The following is a 21,440-nucleotide window of genomic DNA, read 5'->3' on the forward strand; positions in this document are numbered from 1 at the left end:
CTCATTATCAAAGGTTCCCAACTGCCCTGCTTCAAGAATGGCTGCTCCGGCACGGTTCGCAATCTGCGCAATCGCTTCCACATGAACCTGACCGAGCAGGAGCTAGAGCGAAAGGTGGAACAGCTGATCCAGGACTCGCTCAACTCGCTCTCGACCAAGCTGTACGATGGCTACCAGTACATCACCAACGGTATCTTGTGAGAGCGATTCGATATGCACATCTAAGCATGCCGTTTCATTTGCCATCGAGCAGCAGGAACGACTTTTGTTGTGCGGAGGACAGGATGAACCAAACAAACGTACACACACGCGACGAAAAATAGGCAATTTGAAGAAAAAAAAAAGAAGAAAACGAAACAGTACAAAAACGCGTATCGGCCAAACTGCATTGTTGTGCGTCCATGTGTGTGTGTTAGTGTGTGTAACGTGGTGAAGAAAGGACAGCAAACCGGAAGGCGTTATCCAAATTTACATAGGAAAAAAATGGCTAGCTTCTTTCATTTTCCCTTGCTATTTTGGCCTTGTGAAGTTCGAATGTTGTCTTCTCAATGTTGCATTTTCAAACGTGTCTCGTGAGTGAGCTTTCACTGGAAGAGGATAAAAGAAGGTAGAAAAGTTATTCTTTTTTTACATTTTATTTTACCTTATACTCTCTTACAAGATTTGTTGTACATATAAAAAGCGGTAAGGAAAGTAAATCAAAAATGCCACTCTTGGGGAGAGAAAAACTAGAATAATTCAACCGACAGAAGGGAGCTACGAACCGAAGGAATGTGTAAAAATGGATAGCATAAAGGAATATACGTTAGCTTTTTGTAAAAACAACACACACACCCATTAAACTTCAAGATTCGCTAGCTTTTTACTCTCAATTCTCAAAACTTGTGTGTGAAGGTGTGTGAAAGGAGAAAAAGTCTCACAACAGCCGCCCATCCTTGAAACAAAAAAGGAACAAAAATAGTTTTTTGTGTGCATGTACATGGTTAAGGAATGTATAATAGTAGCGATTTGTTGTAAGCTCGGCCGAGAGAGGGAAGGAATCGAACCATCGGTTAAGGAACCCCGCGCGCTCCCATCCTTACCCTTTCTCTTTCCCTTTACATAGTATGTAGGTTGCATCGCGCACGCACGTTAAGAAGAAGAGATAAGAAAAAACAAACAGTTTCATTTCTTTTGCGTTTGTGCACTTGTTGTAGGCTAGCTTTCCTGTGTAGATGTAGTTCGTGTTGTCATGTAATGTCGCAACGTAAAACAAAAGAGTCTTTAGCCCCCTGCTGGTTGAAAGAAGGGAAATGAAGAAAAAAAAACGTGAAAAATGTACGAAGCTTTTTAAAAATAATCCACCAAACACTCACACAGGGATGTTGCTTAGAAGAGAGATTACGAAGAAGAAGAAGAAGAAGGACCTGATTAGGAAAGGTGGTTTTGTTTTACGTTACACGCGTTACGTTTGTTGCTGGCATCGAATCGTTGTGGGTGAAAGCCAATAATGTGGGATGTATAAGAAGGAAGGAAGGAAGGAAGGTTCTTCCTCTCTTCACTAGCCCCTCTAACCTTGAATGTGTATACCTACTGTTTTTTTTCGGTCCGTTTTTTCCGCATTAGGTAGAGTAAATAAGCTTTTTCAACCCTTCTGCGATGAAGATGCGATGCTGTGTTTGTACATATATGTATCACAAAAGCAAACGAAACGATAACACAAAGAGAGACAGACAGGGAAAGCGAAAGAGAGGGAACTATTTGAGTGAAGCAAACGGGACTTGCAGAGGAAAGTTTGTCCAATTTCATCCATTTCTTCGGTTCAAACAAACAGTACAGTTTATGCTCGTCTTTCCTGTGCAAAGTGCGCATAAGGATAGGATAATCACTGCAAACTCGTCCTCATCCCGTAAGCGAAGCTTTTCTTAGTGTCTCCCTTGATTGATAAAGTGGTCAGGTGTGGATTGGCACGGGAAAAGGAAATGTAATTCGGCAAACAAAGTAGCCAGGAGGGAAAGAATCTATATGTATACACAAACACACACATTAACCCTCTCGTTCTCCCACTCTCTCTCTCTCTATCTCTTAAACTCTCTTCGCTTTTCATTATATCTCTTGCAAACATATTCCTTAACTCTAGTAGTGTAATTTAACGAAAAAAAACGCTAAAACAAAAGCTAATCTAATGAACCGCGAGATAGGACGGAAATCGAAGATGCGGAAAGATGTGTACCGAGTTTGGAAAACGATAAGAATACTCAATGGTGGTATAAACTCAAGCTGGAAAGCGAAAAAGCGATGAGATTCCGGTTCGAGAAAAAAAGGTATGTTGTAAAGGTCTTGCTTTCATCTTTCCTTTGTTTTGCTGTGGTTTACATAATTATTATTATCATTATTTCTCCAGAAAAGGGTTTATTTTAAAACGTAAATTTTGTATAATTTTGAGGAAATAAGCAAGAGTGTAGGGGAGTGGAAAGGAATTATTTATACACTCAAGGAATCACCAACAAACAGGGGAAACGGAGCGTGTTACACCATGTGCTATATATATGTATATGTATATTCAATATCGTTAACTTAGTACGTTCCGGGTTTAGTGCTGTGTGTATGCTATGTATCGGGATTTTCCGTTTATACATACAGACACGCATACATACATACCTACATACATAAGCCGCATACACGCATGTTACTACTTTACCTTAGCGTTTATGATTATTCTTAATTTTAAAAACAGTTCAGTTAAAAAAAAGTCAGAAGAGTCAGAACTCGGAACGGACGGAAAATGGAGTATCGGGCTCTGCTCGCGCCGTCATACTTTTTGTACAGAAAAACAACCCCCCGCAAAATGAATGTTGTGCCCCCCTCCCTGTAAACTGTAAGGGGAGTAACCAAAAAAAGGATAGAAATTGTATCCTTTTTGGTTTTGTGTGTTTCCAAGGCAACAAAGGAGCTAAAAGAAAACCCGTTGTGCCAAACCGTTCAAGAGGCGGCGGCGGCGCGGTGTACGGCGTAGACAAGCAGGAGGGAGAGAGGGACAGAAGCGCGGTAAAAGGTAAAAAGTAGGCTTAGACAACATATTAATATAATTACGGCGGTATAAGAAGATAGATGGGAGGGAAGACAGAGAGAGTAGTGTCGGAAAACGATGGAGAACGATTGCAACAGTCAGGCGGCAGGAAAGTTGATGCAACACTACTCACGGTCTTTTTTTTTGGGGGGGATGTGGGAGAATATGGAAAAAATTTGTCGTCGAAATTTGAATATAAGTTGAAAAAAAATCTGATGATAACAACACATACACACGTCGTTTTTTTACACGCTCGCACTATGCTGAAAGCATCCGAAAAGAGCTTTATTTTACACATGAGCAGAAGCACATTACCGATTACGATTGAATTAGTTTAATATTTCTACACTTTCACTTTCTTTTTAAATAATATCCCTCTAGCTATGATCAATAACTAAACGATATCGTGAACTGCTCCCCACACTGGTTTATTTTTCGTGATCGTATCTAACCGATCACTATCAGGAGCTTCTGATCATTGCAATCAACGTTTGCGATTAACCTAAAGTATAAAGGATAAACAACTGTGTATGAGAAAAAAACGTTAAACGGAAAAGCTATTTTATCATCATACTTACTTACTAAATCAACATTTATCACAGATCTTTTCCGGTGGTCTGTCTGGTGTTCTCATCGATTTTTTTTTCCAATTGCCCTTCATTGACGCTGACCAGCAGCGAATGAACTAATGGGAAATATCGTCCTTGTCCAATTAATAGAACCCAATCTGTAAGAAGAAAAAAACCTCATCAAAAGAGCTTCAGATAGATGGAGAGCATTCAAAAGCGACTTTACAGGGATTTCCAGGGGTTCTTATAGTTGTGTGATACTTCCATGATTCTTTCTTATAGGAAATGACGTTCATATGATGGAAATTGGAATCTATGGCTCCCTTTACTGGACAGGCTTCTTGGAAATTCCTATTGGATGTATCCAACAAGGTTGCTATAGAGTCCAATTCCCATTACATCAAGTCCTTTTCACGTAAGAAAGAGTCAATAAAATGTCCCAAAGCTATGAGAACTCCTGAAAAACCTTGTAAGTACCCCTCGATCAGTGATCGATTCGAATTGTTTGCTACTTACATCTATAAAAGATCCGTACAAGATCCTTCCAATCAACCAATTGTGCCAAACGACTCCTTGTAAGGGAGAGATTGTCTGTGCTTGCCTTCTATCCACAGGACGATCCCCCATCTTGTCAGTTTATATACACCCACCAGCACCTCTTCACTTTACAAGTAACACATATCTTTCAATTAATAAACAAATATCACAACTTTTGGATGCGCTCCAATCGCGGAGCATCATCACCGGCCACTAGCGGACCAATCGAAGGTGTGTGGGACGTGTGGACGCTACTATACCACACCTACACACCTCAATTCGGCGTGCAGGACGCCATATGGTCCTTCAGCTTGTTCTTGTGCCGAAACTGCTTGCCACAGATTGCGCACGGATGCAGCTGCACCGGCTTCATGCACACGTTCGTGAGGTGTATCTTGAGGTTGCGATGGTTTTTAAACGTTTTCCCGCACGTCTCACAATCCACCGCCTGCTGCTCGACGTGCATATGCTTGATGTGCTGGCGGAGGATGTACTTGTCGCCCATCACCTGCCCGCAGGTCGGGCACGGCACGGAGGTCGAGATGCGCAGGCTTTTATCGTGCTCCTGCATGTGCTTGTGCAGGCGGAACCGAATTTTGAACGTTTTCGGACAATGCTCACACACGAACCGGTCCATGTGCACCGAACGCCGATGATCCTCGATCGTGTACTTTGTGAAGCTGTAAAGAACAAAAAAAAAACGACCGACAAAAACCCTTCTAAACTGCTCCATCAAAGCAGGCTGTGTGCGCGAGCTACTTACGATTTTCCGCACTGCTCGCACGTGACATCCTTTTCGCCGTGCATTTTCTTCATGTGCACCACGAGCCGCTTCTTGAACGGGAACTTGCTGCCGCACTGATCGCAGCTAAACTGTCGCTCCTCGTGCTTGTTCTGCATGTGCTCCTTCATGTTCTGGAACACCTCGCCGCACACCTCGCACCGATACTTGTCCGGGTTCTGGTGCATGTCCATGTGCTGCACCAGCGTCACCTTCGTGCGCAGCTTCATCTCGCACACCGGACACTGGACGAAGATTTTGTAATGGCCGTGCAGTTCCTTCGTGTGCCGCAGCAGCTCACCCCACGTCGCGTACTCTATCAGCGGCTCGCCCACCATCATCCGCTTGTTGTCGCACACCTCGCACACGATGCGCTTGTAGAACTGCAGGATGTTCTTGTCCTCCTCCGGATCGGCCGGAAACCGACCGCCGGCCTTCCGTTTCGCCAGCTGCTCTTCGGCATCGCGTTTGGGAGCGCGGGACGTATTGCGGGATCGGGACGGTCGTTGCCTATTCCTGCCCTCTTCCGCACGGGGCGATACGCTTCCTCCTTCTCCATCCGAATCACTTTCGCTCTTGATCTCTTCGCTCGGTAGCATTTTGTCACTTCCACCGCAACTGCCATCGCCATCTTCCGTAAGATCGAACTCCTCCTCCTCCTCGTCGTCCAGGTCCTCCAGCTCGTCGTCGCCGTCCAGCGGTTCGCCCTTTATCTCCAGAAACTCCGTATTGTACGTCGGACTGGCAGGGGACGGGCTCGCAGCTTGCTCACTGTCGACGATACTGTCCACACGCAGCTTGTCCGTGTGCCGTTCGTGCCGCTGCTCAATGCTGACGTAGAAGCTGTGAAACGAGTCCAAGCTTGTCCAACAGGTCCGGCAGATCCATTGACATTCGTCCGTGGGAGTGACCTGAAACAGCGTAACCAGCGAAACCTTTTTCTCATTTCTGTTCGTTCGTGCAAAAACCCGCCCCCGTTGCACTACCTCAAACCAAAGATGCATGGCAATGACGGTGGCAATGTCCTTCCCCACATTTTCCTCGGCAAAGATGTTCAAATATTCTGACTCGCTGAAGGAGAAACACGCTGTACACTTGCGCGTGCTGTCCTCCATCGCACACGCATCCGTTTCACCAGACATTGGAGCGGAGATTTTGTGGATTTTTGTGTAGCTTGCGGAGTTTCTAAACAAAACACTGAACTGATTGGAAGTTTTGTTTGTACAACGGAGGGGTTGGGGAGAAGGGGGAGAAATCGCGTTTATGACATTTGACGGCTCCGCTATTGTTGATTCATCAAGGCTATGTCGACATACTATGTCGACTAAAGGTGCGAATAGAGGCACTAATGGAAGTGAAATTTTGGATGTTTGGTTCCATTTGTTAGCGTAGAAAGCTAAAATAAAAGATTTTGTCCTTCTAACGATAGGTGTTTAAATTTGTAAATGGAAAAAAATACCATATCTCAGTATGTATCGTAACCAAAACCCCATTTTTCACTTAAATATTTCCTCTTTCTACTGCTCTCAACGTAACACGTTTTGCAGAGCAAATTTCGACCGCACAAAAAGGTCTCGTTTTTAGCTTAGTAAATGTGCTTACGTTTATTTTTCAATCTTATCTTGTATTTGTCTTCGGATATAAAATAATCATGCTGACTGGCACACACGGTGGCTTTTCGGTCGAAGTTTAAATTGTTACAATACATTGCCGTTCATTCGTCCACTTTCAATTGAATCTTTACCATCTCCCCACAATCACATTTTTTTTAAAGTCACTCCGCAAGGACCTGCCTCACAATGCCACGCTTATTTCCCTTATACTATATCCCCCAACTACGGCAGTTCATTCAATTTGAAGCGTACACCCTCCTTGCGCTGCTGCTGCATCTCCAACCATCGCTCGTAGTGCGCATTCTTCCGATGGTGGTACAGATGCGTGTCCTGGCGGAATGTTTCCGGACAGAAGGAGCACATGTACAACGGTTTGCCCGTGTGCGTCGACATGTGCTCCTTCAGCTTGTTCTTGCGCCGAAACTCCTTCCCACAGATGGTGCACGGGTAGAGGCGGGTCGGTTCCATGCACACGTTCGTCATGTGCACCGAAAGGTTGCGCTTGCATTTGAACGTTTTCCCACACGTTTCGCAGCTGACCGCCGGCTGGACCGTGTGCATCAGCTTGATGTGTCTGGTCAGGATGTACTTGTCGCGCATCACCTGACCGCAGATCGTGCACGGTACGGAGGTGGAGTTGCGCAAGCTTTCATCGTGCTCCTCCATGTGCTGCAGCAACCGGAAGCGACTGTTGAACGTTTTCGGACAGTGTTCACAGACAAACCGGGCCGAATGGACGGACCGTTTGTGATCTTCTATCGTGTACTTTGTGAAGCTGAAAGCAAAAACGCACAAACATTAAATAGACAAATTGCGTAGAAAGTCACGGGCGTACTTACGGCTTCTGACACTGGTCACAAATGATGTCCTTCTCCACGTGCATCTTTTTCATATGCACGGTAAGTCTCTTCTTGAACGGGAACTTTTTCCCACAAACGTCGCAACAGAACTGCCGCTCCTGGTGCTTGTTCTGGATGTGCTCCTTCATGTTCTGGTGCTTCTCGCCGCACAGTTCGCACCGATACTTTTCCGGATTTTCGTGCCAATCCATGTGCTGCAGCAGCGTTTGCTTCGTGCGCATCTTCATCTCACACACCGGACACTTTACGTACACCTTGTCGTGCTTGTGCACCTCCTTCGTGTGGCGCAGCAGCGCTCGCCAGGTGCCGAAGTCGATCTGCGGTTCACCCACCAGCATGCGCTGAATGTCGCACACCTCGCACACGATCCGTTTGTAGAAGTTGTGCAAACTTTCATCCTCCTCCTTCTGGGCGGCCACTTTACTTTGCTTCGTCTCGTTGTCGCTCGTTTGTGGCCGTTTCGGGTTCCTCTCCCGCTTCGGCTTCCTCCTATCCGGTGAGGACGAGTCTGACCTGCTGCCCTGCGGCACTTCAGAGTCCTCACCCGAGGACGGGGCGGTTGGATCGAGATCGATCGGTGGTTCTTCACATTTTACGAACGCACAGTGCAGCGGCTTCTCATCGGAACAGTTGGAATTTTCCTGCTCAAACACGTCCGTCTGTTCGAATGGTTCTACCTTCACCTCGAAAAATTCAGTCCTATAGCTCGGCTCTAAGCTGTCGCAAACGACAGTGACCTCTTCCTGCTGTTTGTCACCAATTGCCAGTAGCTCATGCTCATGCTGCTGCCTGACTGCCTCTATTTCACAGTAATATTTGTGAAATTCTTGCAACGCACTCCAGCATTTGCTGCAAATTGAGGCATTTTCCACTGTAGGTGTAATCTGGAGGAAAAAGAATGGGATGGTTACAAAACATTCTCCTAATAGTGCAACTGGCCATACTCACCTCAAACCCCAAATGTTTCGCTACGATCCCAACAATATGGCTGTTTTCCTCTGCGAAAATTGCCTTTCGATCGCTGTCCGCTGTGGAGAAGCAAACTTCGCATCTTGTGACCGAGGCCATTGCCTACTCCTCCTGCGCTCCGTTTCGATGTTGTTGTTTGGAGTTAAACACCTTCCGATAACAACTCAGCAAGACATAATCGTCCTAACGACGGCCCGGCAATCCCGCCCCCGAACTAAGGTTTAGCACATTCTGGATAAACCGAAATGGTAAATTAACACAACATATTTGCTACAAATTGGCTACGATTCGAATAAAAAGGACACAACTGCAATGTTTTCGTCTGGGAAGTTGGTACACAGAAAACACGGAAATTTGATATCGATTTGACAGTTCACCGCCGTGACTCCGATATGGTTGATCCATCAGGTACCGTCGCTTTCGGATGACGTTTGAAATTAACGTTGAACTGCTCCAGTAACATTTCAATCGAGTTTCAACTCGTGTACCATTTGCTGATGGGCAAAGAGATGCGATTTGCTGGCAAAATTCTCCAAACAAAGCTGACACATGTACACCACCCGGTCCTTATGGCTAGCCGCATGTTCGTTTAGTTTGCCAATTGTTTTAAAGCGCTTACCGCACGTCGAACACACGTGCTGGGTGCTGGGACACGTTCGCTCCACGTGGGAGTTTAATGTTGCTTTGCTGCGGAATGATTTTCCACATCGTTCACATTTAAATGATTCACATGAAGTAAGATTCCTTCGTATATAACGCTGCTGCTGCTGCTGCTGCTCGATGCAACTTCCTGTTGGCTCTTCAGCGTGCTGCGCCTTGTGTTTGTTTAGCATCGCTACCGTGCGATAAGTCCTGCCGCACAGTTCGCACACATACTCCGATCCACCGTGCATTGCACGCATATGGGTTTTGATGAAATATTTACTATACCTACAAGAAATAGAAATATCATTAGTTACCGTACCGGATTACAAAACTTTATGTTCGCAAAACCTACAACTTGTGGCACACACCGCACTCAGAGTCCTTCGGTGCGTGTGCAATCTTCAAATGTACCATCAACCGGTTCCGCACCGAGAAGCGTTTGCCACATTTCGGACACTCCAGGCGTTTGGTATGATGTTTGACTTTGCGATGAAACGCCAGATCCTGATGAACCTCTCCACAGATGGAACATCGAAACGCATCCGGATTACGGTGCATGGCGATGTGCTGCAGCAGTCGAGAGCGGAAGTACAACCGCCTGGTGCACAGTTGACACGTTAGACTGGGTTGGCTGATGCGATGAACCTTCTGCTGATGTCGTTTCAGCAGTTCAATCAATTATCTCACGCTCTTCCGCCTCATCTTCCGGGGAACTTTCTGTACTGCATATTTGGGTGTCGTTGACATGTATCGGTTCACTTGCCGCATTATCGAGCTGCTCCGTTTCATACGCGACTTCCGATACTTCCAGCTCGGCTGTGTCGTTGCAATCTGCTTCATGCACGGTGACGATTTCATCACGCTCATCCTCATCGGAACTATCCGGTTGGGGTTGATGCAACTCTTCTACAGAGAGGTAAAATCGCTCGAAGCTTTCCAAAGTACTCCAACAGTCCACACATATCTGTGGATGCTCGATACCGTCCAACATCTGCTAAAAGACACACAATCGCACTTAGTTCAGGAACCATCCCGACTCCTCCAACGCGTACTCACCACACAGGGCAGATGTTTCGAAATGATGGGCAGTATTACCGGCTCGCTATCATGAATATCTAAATATTCCGTGCCTTTGGTAGAATAACAAACCTCACACACCGTAGCCATGCTGGTAGATCGAACCGAATTCCAATTGTTACTGCGATTGATGAAGCCCGTGTTTGTTTACATTTTTTTTCTTTTTTCTTTTTTCCACACGACATGTTTATAGAAGGCCTTGGTTCAGTTCTTCACCTTCTCTTCGAATTCGGACCTACCATTTTGGTGGAAAACTTGCTCAGTAATCAGTACAGATTGAGCACATTCCTACGTAAGCGATTTATTATTTTACTGTATTACTACTCTTATCATAACAACGCACACATATACGCGCGCATTCGGTTCAGGTAGAGGGCATATCCGTGATGCGGTTAACCTTAAACCGTACACCCTCCTTGCGCTTCCGCTGCATCTCCAGCCACTGCTCGTAGTGCGCCTGCTTCCGGTGCGTGTACAGCTGCGTCTCGAAGCTGAACGTCTTGGGACAGTACGGACACTGATAGAGCACACTCTTCGTGTGCGTCGTCATGTGTTCGGTCAGCTTAATCTTCTTCTTAAACTGCTTCGCACAGATCGGGCACGGAAACGAACGCTCCGTGCACACGTTGGCCAAGTGCGCGTTGAGATTGTGCTTCGACTTGAACACCTTCCCGCACGTGCCGCAGCTGGCGGGCGGATGTTCCGTGTGCATGCGCTTGATGTGCGTCTGCAGCGTGTACTTGTCCCGCAGCACTACGCCACACTTTTCGCAGGTGGCGGAAACCGTCTTCCGCAATCCCTCCACGTGTTCCTCCATGTGTTGCGTGAGGGCAAGACGCGACTTGAACGTGCGCGGACAGTGTTCGCAGATGTAGCGCGATTCGTGAACTGCCCGCTTGTGGTCCTCGATCGTGTATCTGCTGAAGCTGTAGGAGAAGGGGAAAAGGAGCAATCAGTAGAATGTCGGACTTGCCAACGGTGCAACCGTAAAACACCCACCTTTTCTGACACTGGTCACAGACGACATCCTTCGAGGTGTGCATTTTCTTCACGTGCGCCGTAAGCCGAGCCTTGAACGGGAACCGCTTGCCACACTCCTCGCAGCAGTACGTGCGCTCCTGGTGTTTGTTCTTCATGTGCTCCGCCATGTTCTGGTGCACCTCCTCGCACACCACGCACCGGAACCGGTCCGGGTTCTGATGCATGTCCCGATGCTCGAGCAGCTTCGCCCGATAGCGGAACTTTTTGTCGCACATCGGACACTTGATGCGCGTAGCGCCGACCTGCTCGTGCACCTTTCGCATGTGCTTGTTCAGCTCCCTCAGATTGCTGTACTCGATCGACGGTTCGCCGGCCAGCATCCGCTCCGCATCACAAATCTCGCACACCAGCCGCTGGTAAAACTCCAGTATCTCCTTATCCACCTTGGGCTCTTTCTTGCCGATGGCCGATGCTTTGCCGCCGCGCTTCACCCGATCCGGCACCGAGGAATCGTCACTATCGTCGGAAGACAACGAGTTCGTATCGTCATCCGCCAGAGGTTCCTCATCCTCCAACTCCATCGACTGGCTGGGCAACAGCTTGTCACAGTCGTCACTGTCCGGAAGTGGTTCTCTCTCATGCTCCTCCGCTTCCTCCTCCACCTCTTCCTCTTTTATCGTTACATTCGCATCTTCACCCAGCGGTTCGTACTTTATGTCGACAAATTCCATTCCATAAACGACTCCCTCCACGCGCTGTTCGACCGGGTCAGCTTCCTTCCAGTCTGGGGGCCGCAGATCCGCTTTGCTGGTGTGCTGCTCGCTTACCATCCGGTAGAACTCATCGAACTCCTTCAATCTACTCCAGCAGCGTTCGCAGACGAGTGTTAGGGTGATGTTCATGTCGAGATACTGTGTTACCATGGCCAACACATCTTTCCCAGTGAAGATGGGATCCGATCTGCCGAAGCAAACACTTTCCCAGCGCAGACACACATCGCACCGTGGATGATCCCGTGGAGAGTTGGCACCGACCCTGGAGCTATTTTCCACCTTCACTGACGCCATGGCGAACACGGGCTGCAAGAGGAATGTCCTCCTATGTCGTTTTATTTATGTTCACAGTAACAGTAACATTCAGTTACCTGGCGATAGCTATTGCAGCGAGAAAATGCAAACAATTTCCCCCAAATCGGGAGGGAGGGATTTGTTGTGGTTAGCAAATGTCACATCAGCTGTCACATCGTAGCAAGCGGTGCAGGGGAAAGTACGAGAAAAAAACGATGCATTTTCACTGCATCGGAATTTCCTGATTTTCCACATTCAATCTATTTGGTTAATAATGCACAAAAATCAGGTTTATAAGGAACAGAATTAAATATATTTCAACATAAATTACATGCATGGTCATATGTCCACTACTGCTACTACTACCGCTCTACCATTGCAATGCTTCCCCCTCAAAAGAGAGACCTTTTTTTTAGTTTATTTAGCCCTTAAAAAAACATTATATTTCACCGAAACTCGCATTGCAATGGGGAAAAAGGTCACCCGATCACCATCGCACACCGATCGACGGCCGCCCGATCCGCGTAAACGCCAACGCGCCATCGCGCCGTGACGCAACACGTGGGCGTCCGGCAGGGAAAAACTGCAATTTCAAAACTCAGTACCTTCTCCTCTGTGCATGCCGAAAATAGAATCTGGATTCTCATCGGTCCAGCCGCTATGCGTGCAGATGAATGCCGTTTCTTTGTTTTGAGTCATCATCATCTTCTGTTGTGAAAGGGATTTTCTTTTTTGGAAACACCACACCACGCTCTCATGCCTCGTGCCGCCTATGCATAACCATCGGACAGTGTAATGGCAGTTATTATTTATTACACACGCTCATATGTGTTTTACAATTAAATCAATGCTTAGGTTTTTGAAAACAAAATTGCGAACCGCAGTACAGCATTTAAACACATCGCAGCCAATTTCTTTACTTATGCTACTAGTGTTCTGCAACAGAACCAGGTCGTCGACAAGTATGAAAACTGTTTGGCTTTGGGAACAGAAATGGAGGGGCAACTGTGTGTTGTAGTTGGTTCGGATTTTGTTTTTAAAAATACAAGGAATTATTTTATTCACCAAAAAGGAAATCGCCAAGCCTTTCCGATGCAATCCATTGGCGCCGGATCAATGCGTTGCGCATTCTGCTTTATCTCTTTCTCTCTCTCTCTCTCTCTCTCTCTCTCTCTCTCTCTCTCTCTCTCTCTCTCTCTCTCTCTCTCTCTCTTCCTCTCTTCCTTCTCTTGATCTGTTTTTTTCGCTTTCCTTTAGACAACCGATGCACCGTACTTGGTTAAACGTTGGCGGATTGTTTTCGTGTTTATTTTCATCACATTGTCATAATTCGAGTCAAGGATGTGTGGCGCTGCTTTTCTCCTTCTTTGTTTTGCCGGACGAATCTTTCCGCCCACTTCGCAGCTAAATCGCACAATCGCTCTATCTCCCCTCTTTGCTCCCCATTCATATGTGTTTTCTTTCTCCCTCCCTCTTAAGCTATCATCAAAGATGTTTGCCTTGGTACATTGATGTTTGCCTTGGCAACGCACAATTTTCAAGTCATAGAAGGGACGCGCGTTAGGGTCCTTTAGAATCAGACACACACGATCAGATTACATTTAAATCGACATCGAACGAACGGCGGTGTGTCACAGTTTATACACAATCTAATTGCTCGGCGTGTTTGTTTGTTTGGGGGGGGAAAAGGATTTCCTACCGGGGTAGGGCGAAGCTCCCGCCAGAAAGCTTCAACCGTTTTATCCACTGGAAAGGACAGTAAATCTTCCAATGGGTGTGTGTGTGAGGGTGTGTAGTATGCCATGGTAAAATAAGAAGCTGGTCACTCTCTCTCTATCCTTCTCTCTGGCTGGTATTATTGAATCCGTTCGTAGCGGCGGCGTACGTCCCGACACTCATTTTCCTAACGTACTAGATGGTTGCTACAGTTATTCACCACGGCGTTCTAGGACCGGGCTCAAGAAATGTGTTGCCATCCCTAGAATTTCATGTGAGCGCCGTACGTTCCCGCTACGAACGGATTCAATAATACCAGCCTCTATCTCTCTCTAGCGAACCAGCAGATGTATATAATAATGATGAGAAACAGTGCCAGAGTTCCATACTTGACGACCTAATTAAATAATTGTTTACTTGTTGATCTTGCTGCTCTCCCTTCCTCTCCTGTGCTTCTGTTCTGCCCTTTTTTGATCGGATGTCCTCCTGGAGGACAGTAACGGGTGTTTGTGTATGTGTATGTGTGTGTGGCATTATTATCCGTCTGTTTTCTTACGTTTCCTATGCTTCCGGGGCAGTCACTTCTGTCCGTGTTGTCTCTCTCCGCTCTACGCTCTTGATTGATGAGGCTCTCTCTGGATGCTTAGTAACGACTCATTGATCCTTCCGTTTTTGTCCACCAATTGTCTATAGTTTTACGCGCGCGCGCTTTTTGTCCTGCCACCACCACCACCGGGGCCCGGACGATGACGACGACGACGACGACGACAAAACCTCCGATAAGGATGCAATAGTATGTGCACCACCAAAAGGCTGCTTTGGGACTGTTTGTGTGTCTGACACGACACGCGAGTGAGTGGTCACGCTTCCTCTATTCGTAATCACTGACGCACAGATCGTCGTCGGACATGCTGTCCCCGTCGTTTACAGCCCGGCCCGATGGGCGCAGCTGGCGCATTCGGCGCCTCTTACCGTTCTGCCTAATACTATTGATTTTGTGTATTGCTTTGGTGTTGTTACGCGTGCGGACGTCTTCATCGTCGCCGAACGTCTCGAGCTCATCGTCCGGCTGCTCCTCCTCGGGCTGCTGCATCGTCGGTTCGTCGGCCGTGCCGTTCCAGTACGTGAGGCCCTCCTCCGCTTCCGCCAGCGCGCCCTCGCGGTCCTCCTCGATCAGATGGTCGACATCGTGCGGGTCAAAGTCCGGCGGTGGCTGCTGCTTCGCCATCGCCTGCTTCTCGATCGGCGTCCGCTTCTTGCGAAACTCGTACACGAGCGGGAATATTTGCTCAATTGCCGCTTGCACAAAGGCCACACTAGCCGCTGGCGTCCGGCCGGAGTCCAGGATTTTAAAGCGAGAAGAGAGAGAGCGTAAACAAAAAGGGATTTCAATAACCACTCTATACGGCTGCAATGTTGCACGTTCAATGCAAGAGGATTCACGAACGCTTAATTACTCCCCTAAACCGATGTCCCATTCCCCACCCGGAACCCAGCCCACTCGCAATACACCTACCGGTGACGGTAATGCTTCCGGTTGAGAATATTTTCAGGGTCGCTTTCGGCGAGTACAGCTTGTAGGTGACGCCCGGGTGCAGCTCCGGCTCGTAGCTGGCATCCTTTTTGTACTTCTCCGAGAAGTTGACAATCATGATGCCGAACGGCATGCTGCAGGTGCCGAGTACATTCACGATACGAAAGTTCCTAAATCTAACATTAAATCCTAACTTCTGAAGGCAACGTGAGTAGCGTCGTGCCGCTATTTTTGCCTGCGAAACAAAAGTAGACGAAAACCCGCGTTAGGCAGAGGCAATGAAGGAAGGAAAGTGTTTGGGGATGCTACCAACCTGATGCTCTGACGTAGCACCGGTGCAAGTGATTTTTCCGGACGACCAAATCGAAGCAGTCGTGTAGGGGCGGCGCAGCTTCATCGTTACCATCCCGTGCTCCCTCCGGAACTCGACATTGTGCCCATGACGGGCGATGTCGTGCAGATTCAGATGACAGCGTACGCTGAACGAGCAGACCACGTTGTTGATCACGATGTCAATCTCCGGCTGCTCCTCCTGCGGTTCATTGTCCGGGCTCGTTTCTTTGGTTTCCAGCGACAGCTCGGTATCAGCGCCCGTCGGATCCGATTCGGTGGGAGTGTTCGTCGTGATCGTGGTGCTGTTGTTGGTTGTGGTACCGCTGCTACTGCTGCTGCTGGTGGTGGTGGTGCTACTGCTGCTGGAGGTGATGATGGTGGTGGTATTACTGGCCAGGATGATGCTGCTGCTGTTGCCTGTGGTGGTGGTTGTCAAGCTGGTACTGTCACCGATCTTAGCGCCTGCCTTCTTTTCGCCGATTGCTCCGTCGCCTACTGGTGATGCGTTCGATAAAACCGACAGCTGCTGTTGGTGGTTGGTGGTCGTTGTTGTCGCGAACATCAAGGAACTGTGATTAATCATTCCGCCTGCGATGGACTGGTGATACTGGTGGTCGCTCGGAAGCGATATCACGGTGCTAGTGCTGCCCTTCGCAAGCCTAACAACACCGGAAGTGCTCGACTGCTGCTGCTGCTGCTGTTGCGGATGTTGCCGTAGATGGAGCCCGTTCGCAACGCTCACCACCTCATTATGTCCGGTGGCCGAATTCACACCGAGTACCGTGGCTTTGCCACCAACACTAATTCTGTTGCGAAGAACCGTGCCAGAACCGGCGGTGTTGCTGTTGGTGCTACTGCTGCTACTAGTGCCACTGATACCATTGGGCGCACTGGAGGTGCTAATGGCGTTGCTGATGAAGGAGCTGGTACCCACCATTCGCGATACGGACTGGTTTGTGTGTGTTTGTGTGTATGTGTGTGTGTGTGGATGTGATTGTTTGGTGTGGTGTTCTATCTGCACACGACTCACAGTTAAGGCACACGCTGCATTCCGAGGCACGGCTAACTAACTCCTCATAAGCTCATTCTGCGCGCACGGCTGCGTTCGGTGTGGTCAATGAATTGCACTCTATTTTTATCAAGTTCACATCGAGTCTGGCGACGGGGTCGGCGAAAACTGCTCCCATGCGGCAAATATCGCACGCTTCCTGTCCGCCCACTGGCCGTGTGCGATAGTGCGCTCGCTGCTGCAGGTCTTGCGCCACCGCTACGCTAGGAAATCGCACTTTAAATACCGTTTTTCGCGAATCTTTTCGGAGCGAGGCGTCGAACGTTGTTGTCGATTTGTTGTTTATGATCGAGACAATAGTTTTTTCCTTCTTTTTCTGTCGTTCGCCATTGGACAGGAGGCGACTGTCAGTAGGCTGTGACAGGTCTGTGCACAGTGAGCACCCCCACATCTCACGGACACTTTGTCGGTCCGATCATCTGGTGGATTTTGGATGGAACATTCCACCACTTGAAACCATTCATCGATTTACGAAAATTAAATTATTTTTACCCGGTTTTCGGTGAGTTTTTTTTTTCAGTTCCATTATCTTTTAAGAAATTTATCACATTTCTTGATTGAATAGGCTGAACACAGCAGTAAGCTTGACTAAAAGATGTGAATTTGTTATAACTTTTTTATGTTTAACTTCCACGTACACAGCAAAAATATGTTAATAAATAAGCTTACCACACACAATCACGTAAATGCTTGATACAAACAGATTTGTCCTAATTTGTTACAATATCATAAAGCGCAATTGCCCTAAGACGCTCCCACTATCCATCTTTTGTCGACTTTTGCTAATATTTCCGACACAGCTGTCGGAGTGTGCGATGATCGACGTATCGCCATGTCCTTTTTTGTCCCGTGTCCCTTTCTTTTACGGGTGTCCTTCTAGCATGATCTAATCCTTTGTATATGCATATCGATGCATCATGGAGAAAGAAAAAAATATTCCACTCATAATCGAATTCGCTCAAAATGGCTCAAGTAATGCAAAAATAAAGCCGTATCCTTGCTACAGTTAAGAATTTGTATCCTGAAGGGTTTTTTACGCATTACAACTACCCTACTCCTCTCCCCGGTTTTGTCATCCAACCCTCTCGCTCTCTCTCCCTCTCTGTTCTCACTACTTGCACCCAACGCACTAGCCACTAATGCACGCGCTCTGCTAAATAGTTAAGCCGCTAAAACAAAAAATATTTTATTTTATGTTCTTTTTTTCCCACTTTAGGAGCCCCCATCGTTATCAGCATAATTCACTTTTCCTCTTATCGTAGTGCCGGGCGGGAGCGAATTCCGTACCGCACGCACTGTTCCTACATAGCCCGTGCTTTACAAACACGCCTCAATAGTGCATTGTTACGTTGGATTTGCCTTTAGCCTTTTCACAATATATAGGTCTTCGGCATCCTCGCATCCTCCCCGCTCCCCTCAGCTCACACTTGAATCCTCTCCGTCCTTCACATGCGTATAATAATGTTGCTGTAGTGTTTTCAATCCCTAAACGTACATACTATATGCTACATAATAATATTATTATGTTAATTCGATCGCGTTCGGAGCGCGCGCGTGCATCATCTCATCGTCGTCTCCTCTGCCGCTGCCTCTGCCGCTTAGTCGGCGCCGCGTGGGTGAATCGTCATGTGTTGTTTCAACTTTGTCCGCTTCTTAAACTGCTTGCCGCAGGTCGTGCAGCCAAAGAGCCGTGTCGTGCACACGTTCGCGGTGTGCGTGTTGAGACTGTGCTTCGATTTGAACGTCTTGCCGCACGTGTTGCACGTCGCCGGCGTCTGCTCCGCGTGGATGCGCTTCATGTGGGCCTTCAGGTTGTACTCGTCCTTCAGGACGGAGTTGCACAGGGAGCAGCTGACGGTCGCGGCAGAGCTCGGTTGTTGCTGCGGTAGCGGCAGTGGGAGCGGTTGCGGTTGCTGCTGCTGCGGCGGCTGCTGCTGCTCCCCGTTGTTATGCCCCTCCATGTGTCGTTCGAGCGAGACGCGCGTCTTGAACGTTTTCGGGCAGTTTTCACAGATGAACGTTCCACCGTGGCCGTGGACCGTTTTCTTGTGTTTCTCGATGCTGAACTTTGTAAATCTGCAAACGGAACGAAAGCAAAAGCGATTAGAAACAAAGCGGGGAGGAATTATTACCCTTTGCTACTTACGGTTTGTTACATTCCTCACAGATAATGTCCTTCTTCATGTGCACCTTGGCCATGTGGGCAGTGAGTCTGTTCTTGAAAGGAAACCGCTTGCCGCACTCCTCGCAGGCAAACTCCCACTCCTGGTGCTTGTTCTGCATGTGCTCCTCCAGGTTCTGGTGCACCTCCTGGCACACGCCGCACCGGAACCGCTCCGGATTCTCGTGCATATCCTTATGCTCGACCAGCTTGACGCGCGAGCGAAACTTTTTCGCGCACAGCTGACACTTGACCGTGCCCGACTCGAGCCCGTGCACCGTCCGCATGTGCTGGTTCAGCTGCTTCAGCGACCGGTACTCCTCCTCCTGGGTCGTTGCTGCTGCTGCCGCTTCCGGATGGCCCGCTCCCGCGGCAACACCGCCCGGGTCACCGCCGGGGCCGGCCACCGCGACAGCCACAGCGACCTTTTCCGGATCGCAAATCTCACATATGATGGGTTTGTAGAAATCGAATATTTCTCTATCTAGCGTCTGCTTCTGCTCCTCGGTCAGCTCGGGCCCCGGCTCGCCGCCCGGGTTGCCCGACTTGCCGGAATCTTCCTCCAGCAGCGCGTTTGGCTGGTGCATGCGCTTGTGCTCGAGCAGCTTCGGGCGCGTACGGATCTTCTTCTCACACAGTGGACACTTTACCGTACCGGCCTGCTGCCCGTGCACCAGCCGCATGTGGTGGTTTAGCTCCTTCACCGTCGCGTACAGCATCGCGCAGGCCTGTGGACCGGCCCCGGCAGCAGCACTGGCCGCCGCGTCGCACACATCGCAGCTGATGCGCTTGTAAAACTCCAGTATCTCCTTGTCCATCTGCTCGGACTGCAGCTTCTCCGCGTCGTCCTCGGACGTGGCGTCCTGTCGCTGGTGCACGCTCTTGTGCTCCAGCAGCTTCCCCCGCGTGCGGAACATCTTGCCACACTGCGGACAGCTGACCCGGCCCGTCTCCTCCCCGTGCATCAGCTTCATGTGCTGGTTCAGCTCCTTCATCGTGCCGTACTCGATGCGTTCCTCGCACACGTCACAGACCAGCTTGTAAAAGTCGATAATCTCATCGTCCATCTCTTGGTTGCGGCGCTTCCGGCTGCTCGGTGTGTTGCCCGTGACCGGCCGGATTCGGCTGCTTTCCGGTTCCGTATCGTTGTGCTGCGAGGTGTACACCGACGGACACTCTGCCCCTGTACCGTTGCCCCCGACAGCCGTTACCCCGGATCCGCCGGATGGTAGCATTCCGTTCACTTCGTGCTTCATCCCATAATCCGGAACATCGGACAGCAACGGCACGGGCCCGTCCACCAGCGGCGACGGGTCAAACTTTTGCTCGCCTCCATGATGACCGTTCTGATTGACGCCTTCCAACGCCGCCGCCGCCTGCTCAGCATTGTATTGTACCTGCTCCTGCATAGGCGGCTCTTGCTTCGGTTGCAGTACTGCAGCCGCTGCTGCGGCCTGCCGTTCTTGGTGGACGTTCTGCACCATCAAGTAGAATCGGTTAAACTCGTACACCGCGTACCCGCAGTCCCGGCAGACGTAGTGTTTGCCTGCCTCCTGCGGAAACTGTAGCCCGACGTGCTTCCACACCAGATATGGCATCTCCTTCGGGTCGTCCTCCCGCGGCATGAACATGTCGAAGCAGATCTGCTCCGCCCGGAGCGTGAGACACAGTCCGCATTCCTTTTGATTGATGACATCGTAAACACTGTTCGGTGGTGGTGGTGCTGCTGCTGCAGCCGAGGCTAGCGGCAGCGGTGGTGGTGGTGGTGGCGGTGCTGCTGCTGCTGCTGCTGATGGTGGTGCTACAGCCGCCGCTGCATCCATCGCTCTCCGGGTGCTGCTCCGCTACGGAACGGTTCCGCGGGACGACGGGCGAAACACGGGGTGGGCGTAAAAGCTTTTCCACTCACACACACACACACGCACACAGGCACACATGTACGCACACTCGCACTCACGCACGCACACAGTTTTTCATCGCGAGCGCCCGCTGACGTTTACATTCTTCGCACTTTTGGACACTTTTCCAGGCCCTGCTTCGCATCCAAGTAGCTGCAAAATGGTCGCCGTCGATTCGCCCGCACACTTTTGCTGCCAATTTCCCGACACTTTTCGCTGTTTCTGCTGCTGCACAAAAAGGAAACCAAAGGTGTTGGTGGTAGTAGTAGTACGGGAGCGTCTTGACGTTTTGCCAAGTTGTGTAAAATATAAACAGCCAGGTAGGCAGAGTGACCAGAAATACCGATTTCTCTGTATTCCTACCGACTCACAGCTGTAAGCCCCTTAAAACTACAGATTTTTCATTTAGGGCGGTGGCAACGCTGATCCGATGCTATTTTATACACGATTCCTACAAGGTTTGTTCCACGGAAGGGCCTTTGTTTACATTTTTCCGAAAAATTGCCAAGCTTTATCGATCGGCGAAGGACGTTGGTTCTAGCGACCTTGGCTAGAATGTCAGCTGCCAGGGCTTTTGCCTT

At 48.9% G+C, this 21,440-nt stretch overlaps 6 protein-coding genes and 1 pseudogene across 10 annotated transcripts in view; 1 reads left to right on the forward strand and 6 right to left on the reverse strand.

Annotated features, from left to right (window-relative positions):
• LOC1269716 (phosphatidylinositol 4-kinase beta) overlaps nucleotides 1-3,273 on the forward strand; it is a 95,709-nt gene extending 92,436 nt beyond the window's left edge. For all 4 annotated transcript variants that reach the window (XM_061645581.1, XM_061645582.1, XM_061645583.1 and 1 more), the window contains one exon: nucleotides 14-3,273. In XM_061645581.1, coding sequence (XP_061501565.1) covers nucleotides 14-201 — 188 coding nt within the window. In that variant the 3' untranslated portion in view covers nucleotides 202-3,273. The remainder of the gene's footprint in view (nucleotides 1-13) is intronic.
• A 980-nt stretch (nucleotides 3,274-4,253) lies between these two features.
• LOC5667381 (transcription factor grauzone) lies at nucleotides 4,254-6,161 on the reverse strand. Its single transcript, XM_001687855.2, has 3 exons — nucleotides 5,923-6,161; nucleotides 4,919-5,847; nucleotides 4,254-4,835 (listed from the first exon to the last, which is right to left on the reverse strand). Exons 1-3 carry the CDS (start codon nucleotides 6,076-6,078, stop codon nucleotides 4,430-4,432), a joined length of 1,491 nt encoding a protein of 496 aa, XP_001687907.2. The 5' UTR covers nucleotides 6,079-6,161; the 3' UTR covers nucleotides 4,254-4,429.
• A 352-nt stretch (nucleotides 6,162-6,513) lies between these two features.
• On the reverse strand, nucleotides 6,514-8,740 carry LOC1269713 (zinc finger protein 43). Its single transcript, XM_308362.5, has 3 exons — nucleotides 8,358-8,740; nucleotides 7,389-8,293; nucleotides 6,514-7,324 (listed from the first exon to the last, which is right to left on the reverse strand). The coding sequence occupies exons 1-3, from the start codon at nucleotides 8,475-8,477 to the stop codon at nucleotides 6,772-6,774; spliced, it is 1,578 nt and encodes a 525-aa protein (XP_308362.5). The 5' UTR covers nucleotides 8,478-8,740; the 3' UTR covers nucleotides 6,514-6,771.
• Nucleotides 8,741-8,835: 95 nt separating this feature from the next.
• On the reverse strand, nucleotides 8,836-10,307 carry LOC5667326 (zinc finger protein 184; annotated as a pseudogene).
• Nucleotides 10,308-10,381: 74 nt separating this feature from the next.
• LOC5667327 (zinc finger protein 184) lies at nucleotides 10,382-12,320 on the reverse strand. Of its 2 annotated transcripts, XM_061645592.1 has the most exons (3): nucleotides 12,226-12,320; nucleotides 11,100-12,160; nucleotides 10,382-11,026 (listed from the first exon to the last, which is right to left on the reverse strand). In XM_061645592.1, the coding sequence occupies exons 2-3, from the start codon at nucleotides 12,146-12,148 to the stop codon at nucleotides 10,465-10,467; spliced, it is 1,611 nt and encodes a 536-aa protein (XP_061501576.1). In that variant the 5' UTR covers nucleotides 12,149-12,160; nucleotides 12,226-12,320; the 3' UTR covers nucleotides 10,382-10,464. The 2 variants fall into 2 exon arrangements, with proteins under 2 accessions (XP_061501576.1, XP_001687905.2); XM_001687853.2 differs by having other exon boundaries at nucleotides 11,100-12,312.
• A 1,864-nt stretch (nucleotides 12,321-14,184) lies between these two features.
• LOC1269714 (TATA box-binding protein-like 2) lies at nucleotides 14,185-17,172 on the reverse strand. Its single transcript, XM_308361.5, has 3 exons — nucleotides 15,712-17,172; nucleotides 15,381-15,633; nucleotides 14,185-15,187 (listed from the first exon to the last, which is right to left on the reverse strand). Exons 1-3 carry the CDS (start codon nucleotides 16,666-16,668, stop codon nucleotides 14,736-14,738), a joined length of 1,662 nt encoding a protein of 553 aa, XP_308361.5. The 5' UTR covers nucleotides 16,669-17,172; the 3' UTR covers nucleotides 14,185-14,735.
• A 789-nt stretch (nucleotides 17,173-17,961) lies between these two features.
• LOC4576462 (zinc finger protein 845) lies at nucleotides 17,962-21,171 on the reverse strand. The gene is made up of 2 exons (XM_061645590.1): nucleotides 18,947-21,171; nucleotides 17,962-18,876 (listed from the first exon to the last, which is right to left on the reverse strand). Exons 1-2 carry the CDS (start codon nucleotides 20,782-20,784, stop codon nucleotides 18,399-18,401), a joined length of 2,316 nt encoding a protein of 771 aa, XP_061501574.1. The 5' UTR covers nucleotides 20,785-21,171; the 3' UTR covers nucleotides 17,962-18,398.
• Between the last annotated feature and the right edge of the window lie 269 nt (nucleotides 21,172-21,440).

This window comes from Anopheles gambiae, chromosome 2 (assembly GCF_943734735.2).
Source record: "Anopheles gambiae chromosome 2, idAnoGambNW_F1_1, whole genome shotgun sequence".
NCBI lineage: Eukaryota > Metazoa > Arthropoda > Insecta > Diptera > Culicidae > Anopheles > Anopheles gambiae.

Bases quoted from the DNA above. Each gene is read 5' to 3' on its own strand.
- LOC5667381 (XM_001687855.2), bottom strand. From the start codon at position 6,078: ATGTCTGGTGAAACGGATGCGTGTGCGATGGAGGACAGCACGCGCAAG. The intron at 5,848-5,922 runs GTAGTGCAACGG...ACGCTGTTTCAG, and splicing joins CCATGCATCTTTGGTTTGAG to GTCACTCCCACGGACGAATG. The intron at 4,836-4,918 runs GTAAGTAGCTCG...TGTTCTTTACAG, and splicing joins TGCGAGCAGTGCGGAAAATC to CTTCACAAAGTACACGATCG.
- LOC1269713 (XM_308362.5), bottom strand. From the start codon at position 8,477: ATGGCCTCGGTCACAAGATGCGAAGTTTGCTTCTCCACAGCGGACAGC. The intron at 8,294-8,357 runs GTGAGTATGGCC...TTTTTCCTCCAG, and splicing joins CGAAACATTTGGGGTTTGAG to ATTACACCTACAGTGGAAAA. The intron at 7,325-7,388 runs GTAAGTACGCCC...TTTTGCTTTCAG, and splicing joins TGTGACCAGTGTCAGAAGCC to CTTCACAAAGTACACGATAG.
- LOC5667327 (XM_061645592.1), bottom strand. From the start codon at position 12,148: ATGGCGTCAGTGAAGGTGGAAAATAGCTCCAGGGTCGGTGCCAACTCT. The intron at 11,027-11,099 runs GTGGGTGTTTTA...CTTCTCCTACAG, and splicing joins TGTGACCAGTGTCAGAAAAG to CTTCAGCAGATACACGATCG.
- LOC1269714 (XM_308361.5), bottom strand. From the start codon at position 16,668: ATGGTGGGTACCAGCTCCTTCATCAGCAACGCCATTAGCACCTCCAGT. The intron at 15,634-15,711 runs GTTGGTAGCATC...TTTGTTTCGCAG, and splicing joins GTGCTACGTCAGAGCATCAG to GCAAAAATAGCGGCACGACG. The intron at 15,188-15,380 runs GTAGGTGTATTG...GCCGGACGCCAG, and splicing joins CGGAAGCATTACCGTCACCG to CGGCTAGTGTGGCCTTTGTG.
- LOC4576462 (XM_061645590.1), bottom strand. From the start codon at position 20,784: ATGGATGCAGCGGCGGCTGTAGCACCACCATCAGCAGCAGCAGCAGCA. The intron at 18,877-18,946 runs GTAAGTAGCAAA...TTCCGTTTGCAG, and splicing joins TGTGAGGAATGTAACAAACC to ATTTACAAAGTTCAGCATCG.